This window comes from Myotis nattereri, assembly GCF_964212035.1.
Source record: "Myotis nattereri genome assembly, chromosome: 13".
Lineage (NCBI taxonomy): Eukaryota > Metazoa > Chordata > Mammalia > Chiroptera > Vespertilionidae > Myotis > Myotis nattereri.
In genome coordinates, this window is record NC_138088.1 from 5,508,359 (window position 1) to 5,524,555 (window position 16,197).

The 16,197-nt window shown below is 53.2% G+C and overlaps 1 protein-coding gene across 2 annotated transcripts in view; it reads right to left on the reverse strand.

The window, feature by feature from the left end:
• TMEM273 (transmembrane protein 273) overlaps positions 1–16,197 on the reverse strand; it is a 30,681-nt gene that overhangs the window by 12,335 nt on the left and 2,149 nt on the right. For both annotated transcript variants that reach the window (XM_081104942.1, XM_081104943.1), the window contains exons 2-4: positions 2,327–2,380; positions 1,422–1,562; positions 206–236 (exon numbers count right to left, since the gene is read on the reverse strand). In XM_081104942.1, the coding sequence (XP_080961068.1) occupies positions 206–236; positions 1,422–1,562; positions 2,327–2,380 (226 nt within the window). The remainder of the gene's footprint in view (positions 1–205; positions 237–1,421; positions 1,563–2,326; positions 2,381–16,197) is intronic.

Genomic DNA, 16,197 nt, shown 5'->3' on the forward strand with positions numbered 1-16,197 from the left:
GGCCACATGGTCTGCAGCACATGCCCCGTGCCCAGGGCGAGCCCAAGCCCACTTGGCTGCTACACCCTCTCATGACACCTGCCCACAGCCAGAGGAGCAGAGTGGGAGGGGGGGATGGGAAGTGTTTCAGAAAAGGGCGGGGCTGCCAGGCCAGGAGCAGAACAGACGAAGCAGGAGGGACGTGGTCCCCCAGCAGCAGCCTTACCGTGGGGCTCTCTTCTTTGGCGCGTTGGTATCTAAACAGAGAGAGCAGGGCGTTAGGAAGGAGGCGCTGTGGTTGGTGTGCAGCTCGCTCAGTGCCAGGCAACAGGGGATGAGCTCCTGCCCATGACAACGCATAGCTTAGCAGGCAGGGGAGGCTGAGCCTTCCCTAAGCAGCCCGCCCTCCCCTCTTCTCCACCTGCAGCCCCTGGAGCTTCTGCCCTCAGGGGTCTGACATGCGCCTGCTCTGTGATGAAGAGGCTATAGCTCTCCCTCCCTCCTTGTTCGCAGGGATACAAAATCAATGGTAAATAAACTCCTATGGCAAATTGAGCCCCTCGTGCAATTAGACACGCTAGCATCCCAGGAAGGCCTCGAGAGCTGCTGCCCCCCCTCTTCCTGGCCCAGACACCCCCCTCCCCCATGCCTTCTGCATATCTTCACAGATGACCATTGCATTTTCTGGAGACATGCTGAGGCATCTCCTTCCTCGCCCTCAGGAAAGCCTCATGGAAAACTGCATCTTCCATCATCATGCCATTACCCCGTTCATGGGGGTGGCTTTTGCAGGCCCCGTCTTGAGGCAAAAGGGTGTCAATCGCTGTTGCATTCTGCCAACAAAAGTCACAAACTGCTCTGGCTGGTGTGGCTCGGCTGTGTCCCGTGCACCAAGTTTGCCGGTCGATTCCGGTCAGGGCACGTGCCCGGGCCGCGGCCTCGATCCCTGGTGGGCGGAGTGCAGGAGGCCATCAGTGTTCCCTCGCACAGGGACATTTCTCTCTCCCTCTCTCTCTGAAGAAATCAATAAAAAATCTTTTTAAAAAGCCATGCACAAACTGACAGCTCAGCGTCTGCGTGCGCTGTGCCCTGCAGGTGCCTCCTGGATCGAGGACTCCCTGTTTTTGAAAAAATGCAACTGGCCACACAGTCAGTGCTGGCAGCCCCTTCCACCCGCCAGCCTCACTACCCCCGGGATCGGGTCCATCTTTCCCACCTTCCTTCAGGAACCTGATTCTTAGGACATCGGAAGCCACTAAGGAGAAAAGCACGGAGACAGACAGAAGGACGGACAGGGCAGGGGTCACTATATTTCTTTGCAGCCGTGGCTTTTAGTTTTTCTCTACCAAGGGCTCTGCAGTGGCCCTGGGTGCCTTGTGGGGTGGCTGCCGGGAACATGTCCTTGTCGGGGACAGAGCCCGGCTGAGCGCCCGTGTCCTTACCGCTGACTCCCACGTTTGCGCTCCGCAGGTCCGAGGAATCAAAATCGAGCAAGTGCTTCCTGATCATGCAGATCTTCAGGGCCAGGAAGCCCGCCGAGATGGCCACGCCCAGCGCCGTCCCGATGAGGGCGTATTTGATGTCTGAAGGGTGAGGAGACATTGAGCGATGGCTCTGAGGGGCAGCCCCTGCCAAGGGCTTCCAGGCAACCTCCACATTCTGGACGAAGCCCACGGTCACGCGTGTGACCACTGAGGCCGACCTAACGTCCACTCTCCGGAGGGCACATCGGCTCCGGCTCCTTTACCCAGATTCTCCTCTCGGAACTCCGCCCGGGTCCCCTGGGCTGTGGGGTCCCTTCCAAGGGACCAGCGGTTCCTTCCTCTGGCCTCCTGTAGGCCTTCCTCACTACACTTCCATTAGCTCCTCTCATTGCCTGCTCTGTGAGCGCTGAAGGCAAAGGAATGAGGCCTGGCTCCCGGGGAACCTGCTGGCCGCTGGGGAGCACAGGGCTCCCTCTAGTGCCCGGTGACGGCCGGGCTGACCAGGGAGGCCGCTCTCCCGCAGGAGGACACCCCGCCTGCCATTGAACTCCCAGCTGGAGAAGAGCTGATGGTGCGGGAGGGAGGGGCCTGGGCACAGAGCAGGGCCAAGCCTGCTGTTGGGACGAGGCTGCGGGCAGGCCAGTAGGTGCTGGAGCTGCACATCAGAGTGTGGACAAAGGTGGCCCGAGGACTCACTTCCCTTAGGACAGGCCCTTGGGCAGGACAATGTCCAGGAGAAAGCTGCACTAGCCACTCAGGCAGACCTGCGGGGAGTGCCCTTCCTCTGTGTGACAGCTGTAAGAGGCCCACCGCTGCCACACCCGCCTCGTCTCCTGGGCAGAGTCAGCTGGGCAGGCACCTACCAGTTTCGGCCCCAGTGGACTTGCCCGTTGCCAACACTTGAGCTCCTCCAACATCTGCAAAGAAAGAAAACCCCGAGTCTGTTAAAGCAGAACCGCTGGTGTGAGCAGGCCAGGCAGGGCTGGGGGGCCAGAGCCTGTCCCGGCCACCCCCTCCTGCACGTCGGGAAGGTCTGCTGCAGGGACCGCTCCTGCTGGGCCGCCACCCTCAGGGGCACAGAGGTGGCCCTGGCTGCCTCCGACCGTCTTGGAGTCTGGATGGATTGCCAGAGCCCCACAACGCCCAGGCCGGGAGAGAGGGTCCGTTGGTGCAGTGAAACCAGGCTGGAACTGGGACAGAGAAAGAAGAACGGACACAGGTCAGAGTGAGTGAGGTGAAAAGAGCCAGAGAGCCAGGAACACAGAGAGAAACGCAAGGAAACGTGCGCACAGGGACACACGGAGGGTGCGCCCAGCTCAGCCTGCAGGCCGGAGCAGGGAAGGAAGAGGAGGAGGAATGTCTAGTGTCGAAAGGCCTGGCATCCAGCACCCTTCCTCAACCTCGCCCGCCAGTAACCCTGACCTCTCAGCTTCTGGCCCTCTCTAGCAGGGAGCCCACGGCCTGGGCTCAGTTCAACCCCGTGCTCCATCCTGTGTCCACCCCAAGCCCCGAGGCGCCCCTACATCCTCGGCCCAAACAGGCTCTCCAGGCTGTCCTGCCTCCGGCCCAGGGTCAGGGACTGAGTGAGCACCCGCCCCGGCCACTGCTCTGACAGCTGCAGGCACTCAGGCAGGCCACATCCTTCCCCAGGAATCCCTGCTGGCCAGCTGCTGCAGGCAGCCTGTCCCTTCTGGGGGAGGGAAATCCTCCAGGCAGCCTCCCCCTGCACTCCATCTCTGCCCTGAGCTCTAAGGAGCCACTGTGTGAGGTCCATCCTGAGCTGCTAGCCTGCCGACCGCACCCCTGCCTCCTGGGCCTTAGGCCCCCTGCAAGTCCCACGTGCTGATTTTCCCAGGCTCTGCAGTGGACGGAGGATGGAGGAGGAGGGAGGGCCCTCGCGGGGCTGGCCTGCAAGCATAGCCAGGGGCTCTCAGTGCTCCCACGGTCGGATCTGAGAGAGACACGGGAAGAAGCCAGAGCCACTGCACTTGGAAGTTCTGGGTTCTCTTCAAACAGGAAGAGGGAGCCAGCATTCAGAGGACAGGCTCTCAAACCAGGGGAGGTCCCCGCTGCTGAGCAGGAGCTGGCTGTCCCAAGGCTGGTCTCCCGGGGGGCAGGCAGGACCGGGCCAGCCGGCAGACACACGGGGCAGTGGTCGCAGGCACAGTGCGCGTAGGCAGTGCTGACCAAGTCTGCCTTGGCGGCCGGCGCTCCTTGCACTGTCCGGCTGAGCCTGGAGCAGAGCAGGGGCTGCCCTCCCCAGGGGGCGGCTCAGGCTCCAGGGTGGCCTCGCCCACACAGTGTCTGCCTGTGCCCAGGTCGGGCCCTGAACCCAGGAGCTCTCGCCAGGCACACACCTGAGGCTATGCCTGCCAGAGGCTGCCTCCTTTGGCTGAGATGCACAAAGGCACTGTGCCTGAGTCTAGGGTCTCTGCTTCTTCCTCATGCCCATTGGGACGTGCTGTTGCCAGACGACCTGGTACTCTACCACCACTCCCCCCCCCCCAAAAAAAAACAGCTGGTTTTCAGCCCCCTCTCTGCAGCCCCTCCCACCTCAGTCCTGCAGAGCACCTTCTGCAAGTGCTTCCCCACAGGAAGGAGCCTCCTGCAGGAGTCAGTGGGGGAGGCCGGGAGCCCCCTGGATCCCCCATGGAAGGGCAGCCAGCAGGCCTGCTCCCTGCTCCAGAGAGTGAGCGGAAGGCGCAGCGAGGCCTTGGCCCACCTCCCTTGGAATCTGACCCTCGTAGTGCCTTCCCTGACATCTAGAGCCCGTGCTGTGCACCCCTGATGGGCCCGCCCGCAGGGGGCCGCACTCTGCGCTCCCTATTTGCGAAGAGTCGGGCTGTGTGGTTGCAGCGTGGGGCCGTGGGGCCGTGGGGCAGTGGGGCAGTGGGGCCGTGGGGCAGTGGGGCAGTGGGGCCGTGGGGCAGTGGGGCCGTGGGGCCGTGGGGCAGTGGGGCCGTGGGGCAGTGGGGCCATGGGGCCGTGGGGCAGTGGGGCCGTGGGGGAGTGGGTCCGTGAGGCAGTGGGGCCATGGGGCCGTGGGGCCGTGGGGCAGTGGGGCCGTGGGGCCATGGGGCCGTGGGGCCATGGGGCCGTGGGGCAGTGGAGCCGTGGGGCAGTGGAGCCGTGGGGCCATGGGGCCATGGGGCCGTGGGGCCGTGGTGTGCACGCTCTGATGTTGTTCCATATGTATCTGAACTAAAATAGGGAAAGGTGGCCAGAGTGTGTGTCAGCTGAGGCCTGGCCATTCTCACCTTGGAACTTAAATATTGCAGAATGGCTTCTACCTTTGTATTTCACAAATTCCCACATTCTCAGCTACAAGAAAGACCCCAGTGTCTAGAAGAGGCACTCGTCACCCCCTAGCTGAGTCCGCACTAGGAGCGAGGCACTGCCGTGTGCTCCCCATGGCCTGGCAGGGAAGACAGGGTTGCCCTGAAGAGGAGGCCAGTGTCATTGGTGATCCTGACACCTGCCTGAGAACCTCGCCTCACAACCGGCAGGGAGTCTGAGCCGCTCCTGTGCGGTGGACACTCGCTGTGCGCTGGCCCACCTCCCCTGACCTTGGCCCCTCAACTACTGGCAGCACCTGGGTTTTCCTCTGGGAATCACCTGCATGCGATTGCCCAGGGCTGGCTCCAGGATGGACCTGTGACCCATCCTGATTAATTAGCATATTCCTTCTTCCCGTCAGCAGTGATTGGTCATGGGCAAGGCAAGTGATCCAATTCAGGTCAGTGAGGCTCAACTCTGGGACTTCAGGGACAATATGAAGAAACAGGGGCCTCTCCCGGAATTGGTCCTTGTGGGCTCAGAGAGGCCCCCCGGGTGGAGGGGACCTGTGAGATGGAAGCGCCCCCAGAAGAGGGTCAGACCGGGACCAAGTCCTAAAGACAGCCCTGAGCCCTTGAATCCAGCTGTGCCTGAAGCACGTCTTTTCTTCTTGACGATTCAGTCACCTCAGAAGCAAACACCTTCTCCATCCTGATCTCATCTGAGCCAAGTAACTAACCTGAATGCGAAGAGCCCACGACATAGGTGGCAGGTCCTTCCCAGGGCGCCCCTGGAACTCGGGTTGGCGAAGCAGGAACGCGACAGAGGACAAGGGTTTCAGGGCACAGCCTCGCCGGCCCCAGCTGAGCGCTGCCTGCCGCTCTGCGCTTTCACCGGCTGCCCTTCTGCGGGATGCCTCCTGGGAGAGCGCTTGCTGATCCTGAAGACTTACCACCAAGGCCCCGCCTCTGAAGTCCCGTGCTCTCTGTTGGTCCAGGATCACCCTGCCACCCCGTCTGAGAATGAAATACCCACGCACCCGGTGGGACGCATGGGGACACTCCTGCAGCCACTGCGGGGCCGCACCAGAGGCCAAGGCCATGGGCCAGGTCCCAAGCCAGGCCCCGCTGGAGAGCGCGGAAAGGGAACCAGAGTGCCAGTGAGGGGGGCAGCATCGTTGTGCTTCACACAGTTTGGCCCTGGCCTCCCTTTTCTCATCTGAAGATGGGGCATAAGCCCCTGACATAAGAGAGGACTCCCCAAGACAGTTCCCTTCTCTCTGCCATTTGCAGATGAGGCCCACGAAGCCCAGATGTGGCAGCTGTGGCCCGGAGGCGCCGGAGGCCCAGAGCAGGAGGCTGGCCGCCGTGAAGCAGGCCTGGGCTCCGCCGCGCTCCTGCTCCCGTGGCTGCTGGGTTTGCACAGACCCTTCCTCTGACCCGGCTTCGACTCGCAGACACCACAGGCTCCCTGTGCACAACCCAGAAACCATCTGGAGTTGCTCTTCCTCAATGCCCTTCTGGTCTCATTAAAGAGACCGCAGCTGCCAAACCTCAGATGAGCAGGCTGCCCGTCCGGCTCTGCTGTCCTTGCTTCCTCTGAAGCCACGAAGGCTGGGGGAGCCGTGGCTGCCTGAGCTGTACAGTCTCAAGACAGAAAGCAAAGGAAAGAGAACAGCAAAGCAGAGAAGGGGAAGGGGAAGGGGAAGGGGAAGGGGAAGGGGAAGGGGAAGGGGAAGGGGGAAGGGGGAAGGGGGAAGGGGGAAGGGGGAAGGGGGAAGGGGGAAGGGGGAAGGAGGAAGGGGAAGGGGAAGGGGAAGGGGAAGGGGAAGGGGAAGGGGAAGGGGAAAGGGGAAGGGGGAAGGGGGAAGGAGGAAGGGGAAGGGGAAGGGGAAGGGGAAGGGGAAGGGGAAGGGGAAGGGGAAGGGGAAGGGGAAGGGGAAGGGGAAAGGGGAAGGGGGAAGGGGGAAGGGGGAAGGGGGAAGGAGGAAGGGGAAGGGGAAGGGGAAGGGGAAGGGGAAGGGGAAGGGGGAAGGGGGAAGGGGGAAGGGGAAGGGGAAGGGGAAGGGGAAGGGGAAGGGGAAGGGGAAGGGGAAGGACAGGGCAGGGCTGCCTCCAGGGACCATGACCCTCATTTCAGGGGGAGCGCATAACCCTCTCAGAGTCCCAAACCCGAATGGGGGCGTTGAACCCAGCCAACTGGGCTCCACAGGAGCCTCTTACATGGGCCCGAGGGGCGGGGGCGAGGGGAGGAGCACAGTGGCTCCAGGCTGCCTGCAGGTCGCACTGTGTCCTGTGGCTCAGGTGGAGCCTAGAGGGTCTTTGCTCTTTGTGGCGCCAGGTCACCTTAGGAGCCCTCCCTGAAGGTCCCCAGAGCCTTCTGGGCCTCAGTCCATCCCTGAATTCTGTGGGGCTGAGCACAGTCAGCAGAAAACTGTGACAGACAGGGCATCCCAGCCAAGTCCTGGGTCTCAGCCACGGGCCCCAATGTCCCAGGACAGCCCTCCTGCCCCTGCAGCTGCCCTGCCTCCTGGTTGCTCACCTCCCTCCACGTGGCTCACCTCTCAGCCTCAACTCAGGCCCTCCACCCATGCGGTCCCGCCACCCCTCCTGCCCTTCCGTCCCAACCAGATGTGGTGCTGGGGACCCCCTTCGTGCGCATCCACTCACAAACAAGTGCCAGTCAGGGCATACAGCCGAGCAGTGGCCGAGCGAGGGCAGATTCCTGCCCTGAAGGATGCCACAGCGCAGCAGGGGCAGGAGATGCCAAGCAGACTGGTGTGAAAGCTGTGCTCCTGGAACCCTGAGGAGCACGGAGTGAGCTTCCCTGGCCCAGGGGATGGAGCACAGTCCGCACAGGGGTGGGGCGATGACGTGAGGAGGCCTGCAGACCACAGGGCCAGGTGGATAATGGTGGGGTTGGGAGCAGGAGCAGGGGGTGGGCCACGTGAGGGAGCTGGGGCCTGTGCACACAGCAGACACGTTGGTCCGCCCTGCAGCAGTGAGCAGCTGCTGAAGGATCTCAGCAAGGCGGAGACATAATCAATCTGCTCTCGGCAGAACTCCTCCTCCAGGAAGCCCTCCCGGACACCCTGGGTTGGATTAAGGACCCTCCTCTGTTTCTCTCTGTGTTTCCTTCTGGGCTGAACTGTCCTCCTGATAGACTGTCTGCCCTTGCGAGTTGGGGCCTGACTCATTCATCATTGGGTCCCAGAAACACCTCGTAAAAAGTCAATATTTGCTTAATGTAGGAGAAAGCCCTGTGTCCATGTGCCCCAGGCCTCCGGGACAGCCTTCACCTCTCCGCCTGGGCCAACTCCCTGGCCAGGAGGCCGAGGCTTGCACAGGCCCCGCGGGCACAGGCCCGCCCTGGGCAGGAATTCCCAGCTGCGCGAGCATCTGTTCCTTCAGACAAGCAGGAGAGCGCGAGCAGTTCATCTTCCTGGGAACCATTAGCTGGTCATTTCGTGGAATCAGATTTAATAAAAGAAGCAGTTCAAGCAATTCTGGTGGGTAAATGAGGGTCTGGGTGTGACAGGTGCTTGCGGCCACTTTAAAGGGGAAGCACACGCGGTCTGGCTGGGAAGTGAGTGAAAGTGCGTGGATTTGTGGCAGCCAGTTCCTCATGTTGTGACCCAACCATAAAATTATTTTTGTTGCTACTTCAGAACTGTAATGTTGCTACTGTTATGAATCGTAATGTAAATATCTGATATGCAGGATGGTCTTAGGCGACCCCTGTGAAAGGGTCGTTCAACCGCCAAAGGGGTCGCGACTCACAGGTTGAGAACCGCTGATTTAGAGGAATGAAATGTGAAAAAGCGAAGATGCTGCATACTGACCTCCAGAGAGACACCCCTGGAACCAGTGCTGGAAGTGACCCCTATAAGGCTAAGAGGGGGTGGTTCAATACATTTAAGAAAAGAAGTATTTGTTTATAGATTAAAGAGTACATTAGACATGCACTGTGTATAAGAAAGGTTGAAACAGGGAGTCATATAGGTGTCTGGGAAGAATTAATTCAATTTACATTGTTTCTAATGGGGAAAAAGTGATTCAGTTTTCAAACAAATCGCTTCTCCAACAGCCTTCTGAATGAATTACGTTCAAGAACCAAGGTTCCACTGTATTAAAAGATTCAACCACCCTATCAAACAACAGGACCCAACACTAGCAGAACACACATTCCCTGTAAACACTCCTGTACAATATATATAGATAGACAATACTACAGGTCAAACCTCAACAAATTTGGAAGAACTTAAATCATACAAAGTGTGTTCTCTGATCACAATTGATTCAACTGGAAATAAATATTAGAACGATTACATGAAATTTTCCAAACACTGGGAAACTAACAATACTCCTAAATAATTCATGGGTCAAAGAAGTCCCAAGAGAAAGCAAAAGATTTATTAACTAAGAACAATGAAAACACACATATCAACATTTGTGAGACACAGCTAATGCAGTGCTGAGAGGGCAATTTATAGCCCTGAATGCCATTTTTTACATTAGAAAAAAGGAAAATCTTAAATTAATAATCTAATATTCCACTTGAAGAAACCAGAAGAATATCAAAATAAAACCAGAGCAAGCAGAAGGAAGTAATAAAACAAGAGCAGAAATCAATGAGATTGAAAGCAAAAATAATACAGAAAATCAGTGAAACAAAATACTGGTCCTTTGAAAAGATTAATCAAAGTGACAGACGTGTGGCAAGATTAACAAAGGAAAAAGAGAGAAGACATCAATTACCAAGGTCAGAATAAAGCAAAGATTTCACCACAGACCCTGCAGACCTCAGAAATAGAAATAAGAAACTACCACGAAAAACTCTATATACATAAAAACCTGATGACTTACATAAAATTCCTCAAAAAGTCCAAACTATCACAGCCCTGGCTGGGTGGAGGGTCATCTGGTACACCAAAGGGTTGCAGGTTCGATTCCCAGTCAGGGCATGTACTAGGCTGTGGGCTCCATCCCTGGTCCCAGTGCATATGGGAGGCAACCAATTGATGTTTCGATGTTTCTCTCTTACATCAATGTTTCTCTCTCCCCTTTCCTCTCTCTAAAATCAATTAAAAAAAACATATCATTGGATGAGGATTTTAAAAAAGAAAAGAAAAGAAAGTACAAGTTATACTAACCCACCCAATATGAAATTTGGGACATTGAATTCAAAATCTACAAACTCCCCCGAAGGAAATCTACAAATCTACAGAGCATTTTATGGGAGAATTCTAACAAATGTTTAAAGAAAAATTAGCACTAACATTCTACAACCCCATCCAGAAAACAGAAGAGGGAACACTCCCTCATTCGTTTTATGACGACAGCATTTTCGTGACCTTAAAACCAGACAAAAACAATGCAAAAAAACAAAACAAAAAAAAAAAAAAACTGCAGACCACTGTCTCTCAGGAATATAGATCCAAAACCCTTACCAAAACGCTATCAAATAGAAGTCAACATGATAAAAGAATTATACATGTGACCAATGGAGTCTATTCAGGGATGCAAGACCTGTTCGATATCAAGAACCTATGAAGGTAATCCACCCTAGTAACCAGCTAAACAAGGTAGACATCACACAGTCATATTCAGTGAGGCAGAAAAGGCATTTGACAGAATTCCACACCATTCATAACAAAAACTCTCAGAAAACTACAAACAGAGGAAAACTTCTTCAACTTCTAAAAAAACAAAACACAGACCATAGCTAGCATCATAGTTAATAGTGAGAACCAAGATCATTTCTCACTAAGTTCAAGGATAAGGCAAAGATATCAGCCATCACCATGCCTCTTCAACATAGTACAGGAAGGTCCTGCCAACCCAATAAGGGAAGAAAAGGAAATAAAAGGCCTAATACTAGTACCATTTAGAAAGGGAGACACCACTGTCCTAGGTGCAGATGACACCATGGTCTATGTAGAAAATCCCAAGACATCTAAAAAATAACTCTTAGAACCACAAGTGAGTTCAGTGGGAGGTAGGGTACAAGACTAACACGCACTTCGATTGCACTTCTGTGTACTAACAATTACACACACAGAGAGAATATGTAAATACAACACAATTCACAATCACTTAGAGATGCTTAGGTGCAAGTCTGATAAGACATGTACTGGTTTCATATGAAAAACTCTACAAGACTGATAAGAGAAATAAAAAAACTTAAATGGAAATATTTATGAAATTCATGGAAACTCAGTATGGCAAATATGTCAACTATCCCCAAATTGATAAAGAATTAATGTAATTCTATCAAAATCCAAGCAAAATTTTGTTGTTATTGGTAAGATTATTGAAGGGTAAAGAAACTAGAATCATTAAAAACTTTTTTGAAAAGAAGAATAATGTAGGAGTTACTCTCCCATCTTAAAATACATATACCTACAGAAATTAAGACTGTGTGTTATTGGCAAAGTACCAGACACATCTATATAATAAAGAGCCAGGGTTGTAAGACTGAAGGTTGGATCAGACCAGAAGTCAGTGCTGGTGACCCAGCACTGACTGGGGCGGTACAGACCCAGCACTGACTGCCTAGGGGGCTGCGGATCAGGCCCAGAGAGAGGCCTGCAGAGAGAGAGGCAGGGTCTGATCTGAAGCCTCTGTGGCAGCCATTGATCAGAACTTGCCTCTCTTTCTCTCCCAGCCTGGCCAACAGCCCTGCCTCCATTTCTCTCCAGGCGTCCACAGGGGCTGCTGATTAGCCCCGCCTTTCTAATCAGGCCCTGTTGATAGGCCCAGAGACACTGACTGGCATAGAAACTGACCAATCAGAACCAAATCTGCGTCAACTGTGAGGAGCCAATAGCTGCCTAGGAGGTGGAGCTTTTGATGCTGACTGGCATAGAAACTGACTAATCAGAACCAAATTGGCCAACAGAGGAGGGCAGTTGGAGGCGAGATCAGGCATGCAGGGGAGGACAGTAGGGAGCGAGATCAGACTGGCAGGGTAGGGCAGTTAGGGGCGATCAGGAAGGCAGAGGCAGTTAGGGGTGATCAGGCCAGCAGGGGAGGGCAGTTAGGGGCAATCAGGCAGGCAGAGGTAGTTAGGGGCAATCAGGTTGGCAGGGGAGAGCAGTTAGGGTGAGCTCGTGCTGGCAGGGAAGGGCCGTTGGGGGAGAGATCAGGACATCAGGGGAGGGCAATTGGGGGCAATCAGGCAGGCAGGCAGAGAGGTTAGGGACAATCAGGCAGGCAGGCAGGTGAGTAGTTAGGAGCCAGCGGTCCCAGATTGTGAGAGGAGTGTCCGACTGCCGGTTTAGGCCTGATCCCTGTGTTCTGACATCCCCCGAGGCGTCCCCAATTGGATTGGGTGCAGGCTGGGCTGAGGAAACACCCCCTCTGTGTACAAATTTCGTGCACCAGGCCTCTAGTATATATATATGTGTGTGTGTGTGTGTGTGTGTATATATATATGATTGCTTAAATGATTGCTACAACCGGACAACCAGACCAGATAACCGGCCAGTAGCTATAACATGCACTGACCACCAGGGGTCAGATACTCAACACAGGAGCTGTCCCCTGGTGGTCAGTGCACTCCCACAGCCAACCTCCTGCAGTCCCTCTCCCTGGCCGGCTGGCCCCAATGAGCTCTAATCGCCAGCCAGGCCGAGGGACCCAACCCGTGCACAAATTTGTGCACCAGGCTTCTAGTCTATATATATAAAAGCCTAAGAGACCATTTGAGTATTTCACTGTTTAACCGGTACCCATGACGTGCACTGGCCTGCAGGGATCAGGCCGAAACCAGCAGTCTGACATCCCCTGAGGCATCCTGGAATGCAAGAGGGCACAGGCCAGGCCGAGGGACCCCACTGGTGTATGAATCCATGCACTGGGCCTCTAGTACATAAATGAAAAGGAAAGGATAACTCGGAAATTGTCCACACAAGTATGACCACCTGGTTTTTGCCCAGGGAGCAACATCAGTTCAATCGAGGAAGGTGGGCTTTCAGCCCAGCATGCTGAAGCAGCTAGGTGTTTATGAGGAATAGTTTCTTGACCTAAATTCACAAAGGAACTTAAAGTGGGTAAGAGATTTAAATGAAAAGTATAAAACTATATCACTGTTAGAAGAAAATGTAAGATAAAATCTTGATGACTTGGAGCTTGGTGAAAGCTTCTCAGACATGATATCAAAAGCATGATCCATAAAAAAAATCAGTAAATTAGACTTAATTAAAATGAAACATTTTTGCTGTGAAAGACCCTGTGAAGAGAATGAAAGACAAGCTAAGGGGCTGGGAGGACATATTTGCAGATCATATATCTGATTAAGGACTCATGTGGAATATATTAAGAACTCTTAAAATTCGGTATTTAAAAAAAGACAACACAAAATAAAACAAAACAACACACAGGCAATCCATTTAGAAAATGAGCAAAGCCATGACGAAAAGTCTCTCCGTATCAGGAAATCTCTCTTGCTTCCTGGGGCCCAGCGTCTCCCTTTCCCCAGGCTGACTCTCTGAGAGGCCTGAGGTATTCGTTTCCTGTGTTACATTGTGGTGATTTGTTACACAGAAAAAGAAACAATTCATCAAGAGCTCTCGCTCTCCCTGGAATCCGCGCACCATCTGAGCCATCCTCTTGGCAGGAACCTGGAGCCGGGGAAAGCTGTCAGGAAAGATTTTTACAAAGATCTCAGGGACTCTGAGCCAAGGAATAGAGTGATGACTTTGACTTGTAAGATAAAAACGAATTTAATTCTCTGTACCCTGCCTCTGCCATCTTTTCATTATAAATTAAGGGGAGGGAAAAGGCTGTTCTCTTCAATAACTCTGGCTCCTTTAATGAAGGATGTTTTAGGCAACTGGAACATAATTAAAGTGATATTGTATTTCTTTTATTAACGTGATTATAGTAATGCATAGATTTCAGCGGGTGCTTTCCAACGGGATTAAAATGGAGACAGATGGCTGGCATTTGGGTTGGAATTAGAGTCCATAGAAATATATTACATGCCAGCTTTGTAAAAGGAAGGTGCAGACCAGCCGGTGCGGCTCAGTGGCTGAGCGTCGACCTAGGAACCAGGAGGTCAAGGTTCTATTCCCCCTCAGGGCACATGCCCAGGTTGTGGGTTCGATCCCCAGTGTGGGGTGTGCAAGAGGCAGCCAATCAATGATTCTCTCCCATCATTGACGTTTCTATCTCTCTAGCCCTCTCCCTTCCTCTCTGAAATCAATAAAAATATATTTTAAAAAATAAAAAGGAAGTTGCAAACCTCTAATAAAATGTCTAAAAATTTTATCAGTTGTTTTCAATAGCTATTCTTAGAGCAATATTTTAGCAAACTTTAAAAATATTGATCGGTTGATGGTTAAATTGCACATAATTTATTTAGCATTGTGACAAGCACAATCCAAAACCTAGTTGTAAGTCTCTGTCATTGTGCCCAAAGCAGCCAGCCTTTCTCAGCTGGTGTCCTGTGGCTCCACTGTGACGCTGTAGGACACAGGGCAGTGTGCCGCTCTGGGGCGGGAAGGGAAACCAGAGTCTAACCATTAGGCTATGGTGCAGGCCCCAAAGGTTCTATGAAAAATGTCCTGTGAAAGAAAGGGAGGGAAGGTCTAAAATGCCAGTCATGAAAGAGCAAAGGCTGAGATGTGAGGTCACAGAAGGCGACGGGCGTGGCTGCCGCGGTGCCCAGCCTCCCCGCGGGCTTTGGCTCAGGCGCAGTGAAAGCTGCAAGGGCGCCGTGGGTCAGCCGGGGCCATGGCAGGTTATGTAACAGCATTTGTCGCTGTTAAATTTCCTGAAGCTGATCGCTGTGCTGTGCTTATATAAGAGATTACCTCTGGGGAAATACACATGAATGTTTTTAGGGGTTAAAATAAAACACACACACACACACACACAAACATGTTGTGTGCAACTTACTTTCAAATGGCTCAGAAAGAAAGTTCTCTCTCTCTCTCTCTCTCTCTCTCTCTCTCTCTCTCTCTCTCTCATAGGTTTGATTATATCACATTTAGAGACTTCTGCAGAGCAAAGGATACCACGAAGATGAAAGATAAACAACATACTGAGAGAAGATATTTGCAAATATTTGCAACACATGGCACAGACAAATAATTAATATCCAGAAAAAATACACAGAAGACCAATAACCAAATAAAACTAAAATGAAATATACAGAAAAGGAACCTAACTGTGTGGTAAATATAGGAAATGGTTCTTCTCATTAGTAATCAGGAACACATAACCTGAAAACTTGGCAATAACATTTTACAATCCCCCCACTGGCAAAGCATGAGAAGTCTGACCACACCGAGTATGCTGGATCTGTGGGGGGGCAGAGAGCCCAGCCCTCCCGGTGGGAAGCGATTTGGCAATAACCAATAAAGGGAGCCATGCACACCCTGACTCAGCATCTCCTCTCCCAGGTGCGCCTCCTGGCACACACTGCGCCCCAGTCCCAGGAGGGCTGGTGGCAGCAGCGCAGCCATGGAAAGCGAGGAACCACTCAGCCCCACGAGCACCAGAAAGGACCAGGCAGCCACATGCAGTGTCGGGACCAATGGCACAGGCAGCTGCACGGGTATGTCTGGTTCATGTGGTCAGATGGGGTGGGCACTGCCGCATGTGGAGTGTGCTGCGTGCACCCAGGTCACGTCTTTACCACCTAGAACGTGGCACAGGAAGGAAGTACAGCCAAACCCAGGTGCGCGGGAGTGGGGGAATGGGGGGGGGGGGAGGGGGTAGGGCACAAGACAGAGGAGGGAGCCAAAAGGCTTCAACTCCATGTCTGATGTGGTTTCTTTGCTGAATATGTCAACTTATTATCTAGATACTTTTTAAATACATTTACCTTTAAAACAACCAAAGTTTTAAATGTGCTAATTCATGATGTCGGGTCCATGAATGTTTGTTATATTGATCAGTTTTTTAAAATATTTTTAGTCCTGGCCTATGTTACAGGGACACAGGTTCAATTCCCAGTTAAGGCAAATCGATGAGTCGCTCTCACATTGATGTTTCTCTCTCTCTCCCTCTTCCCCTCCTCTCTTCCTTCCACTCTCTCTAAAAATCAATGGAAAAAATATCCGCAGGTGAGGATTAATAACCAAAGATACCTTTAGGACATTCAAAAACCGTTGTTTCTAAACTGTCCCATTACTGTGGGGGTCCCCTGAGAGCCTGATGTCACTGGGGTGACAGGCAGAGATGCTCCTCGCTGTCCCTGAGGCCTCCCACCCACCCTCACTCGGCCCCCGAGGGACCCGCTGGGCACCTGGCCTCCAGGTCATCATTAGTAAGTTGTACTGGGTAACCCCTAGGGCCCTCCCCCAGCCCATTAAGGGAAAACCCTTCTTGCTGCTTTCAATAGGCTGCCATGTTATACTTTTTTTGTTCACAGAAATTTATTTATTGGAATTATGAATATATATGATCATTATGAAAAATTCCAACACAGAGAAACTAAAAAAAAAATG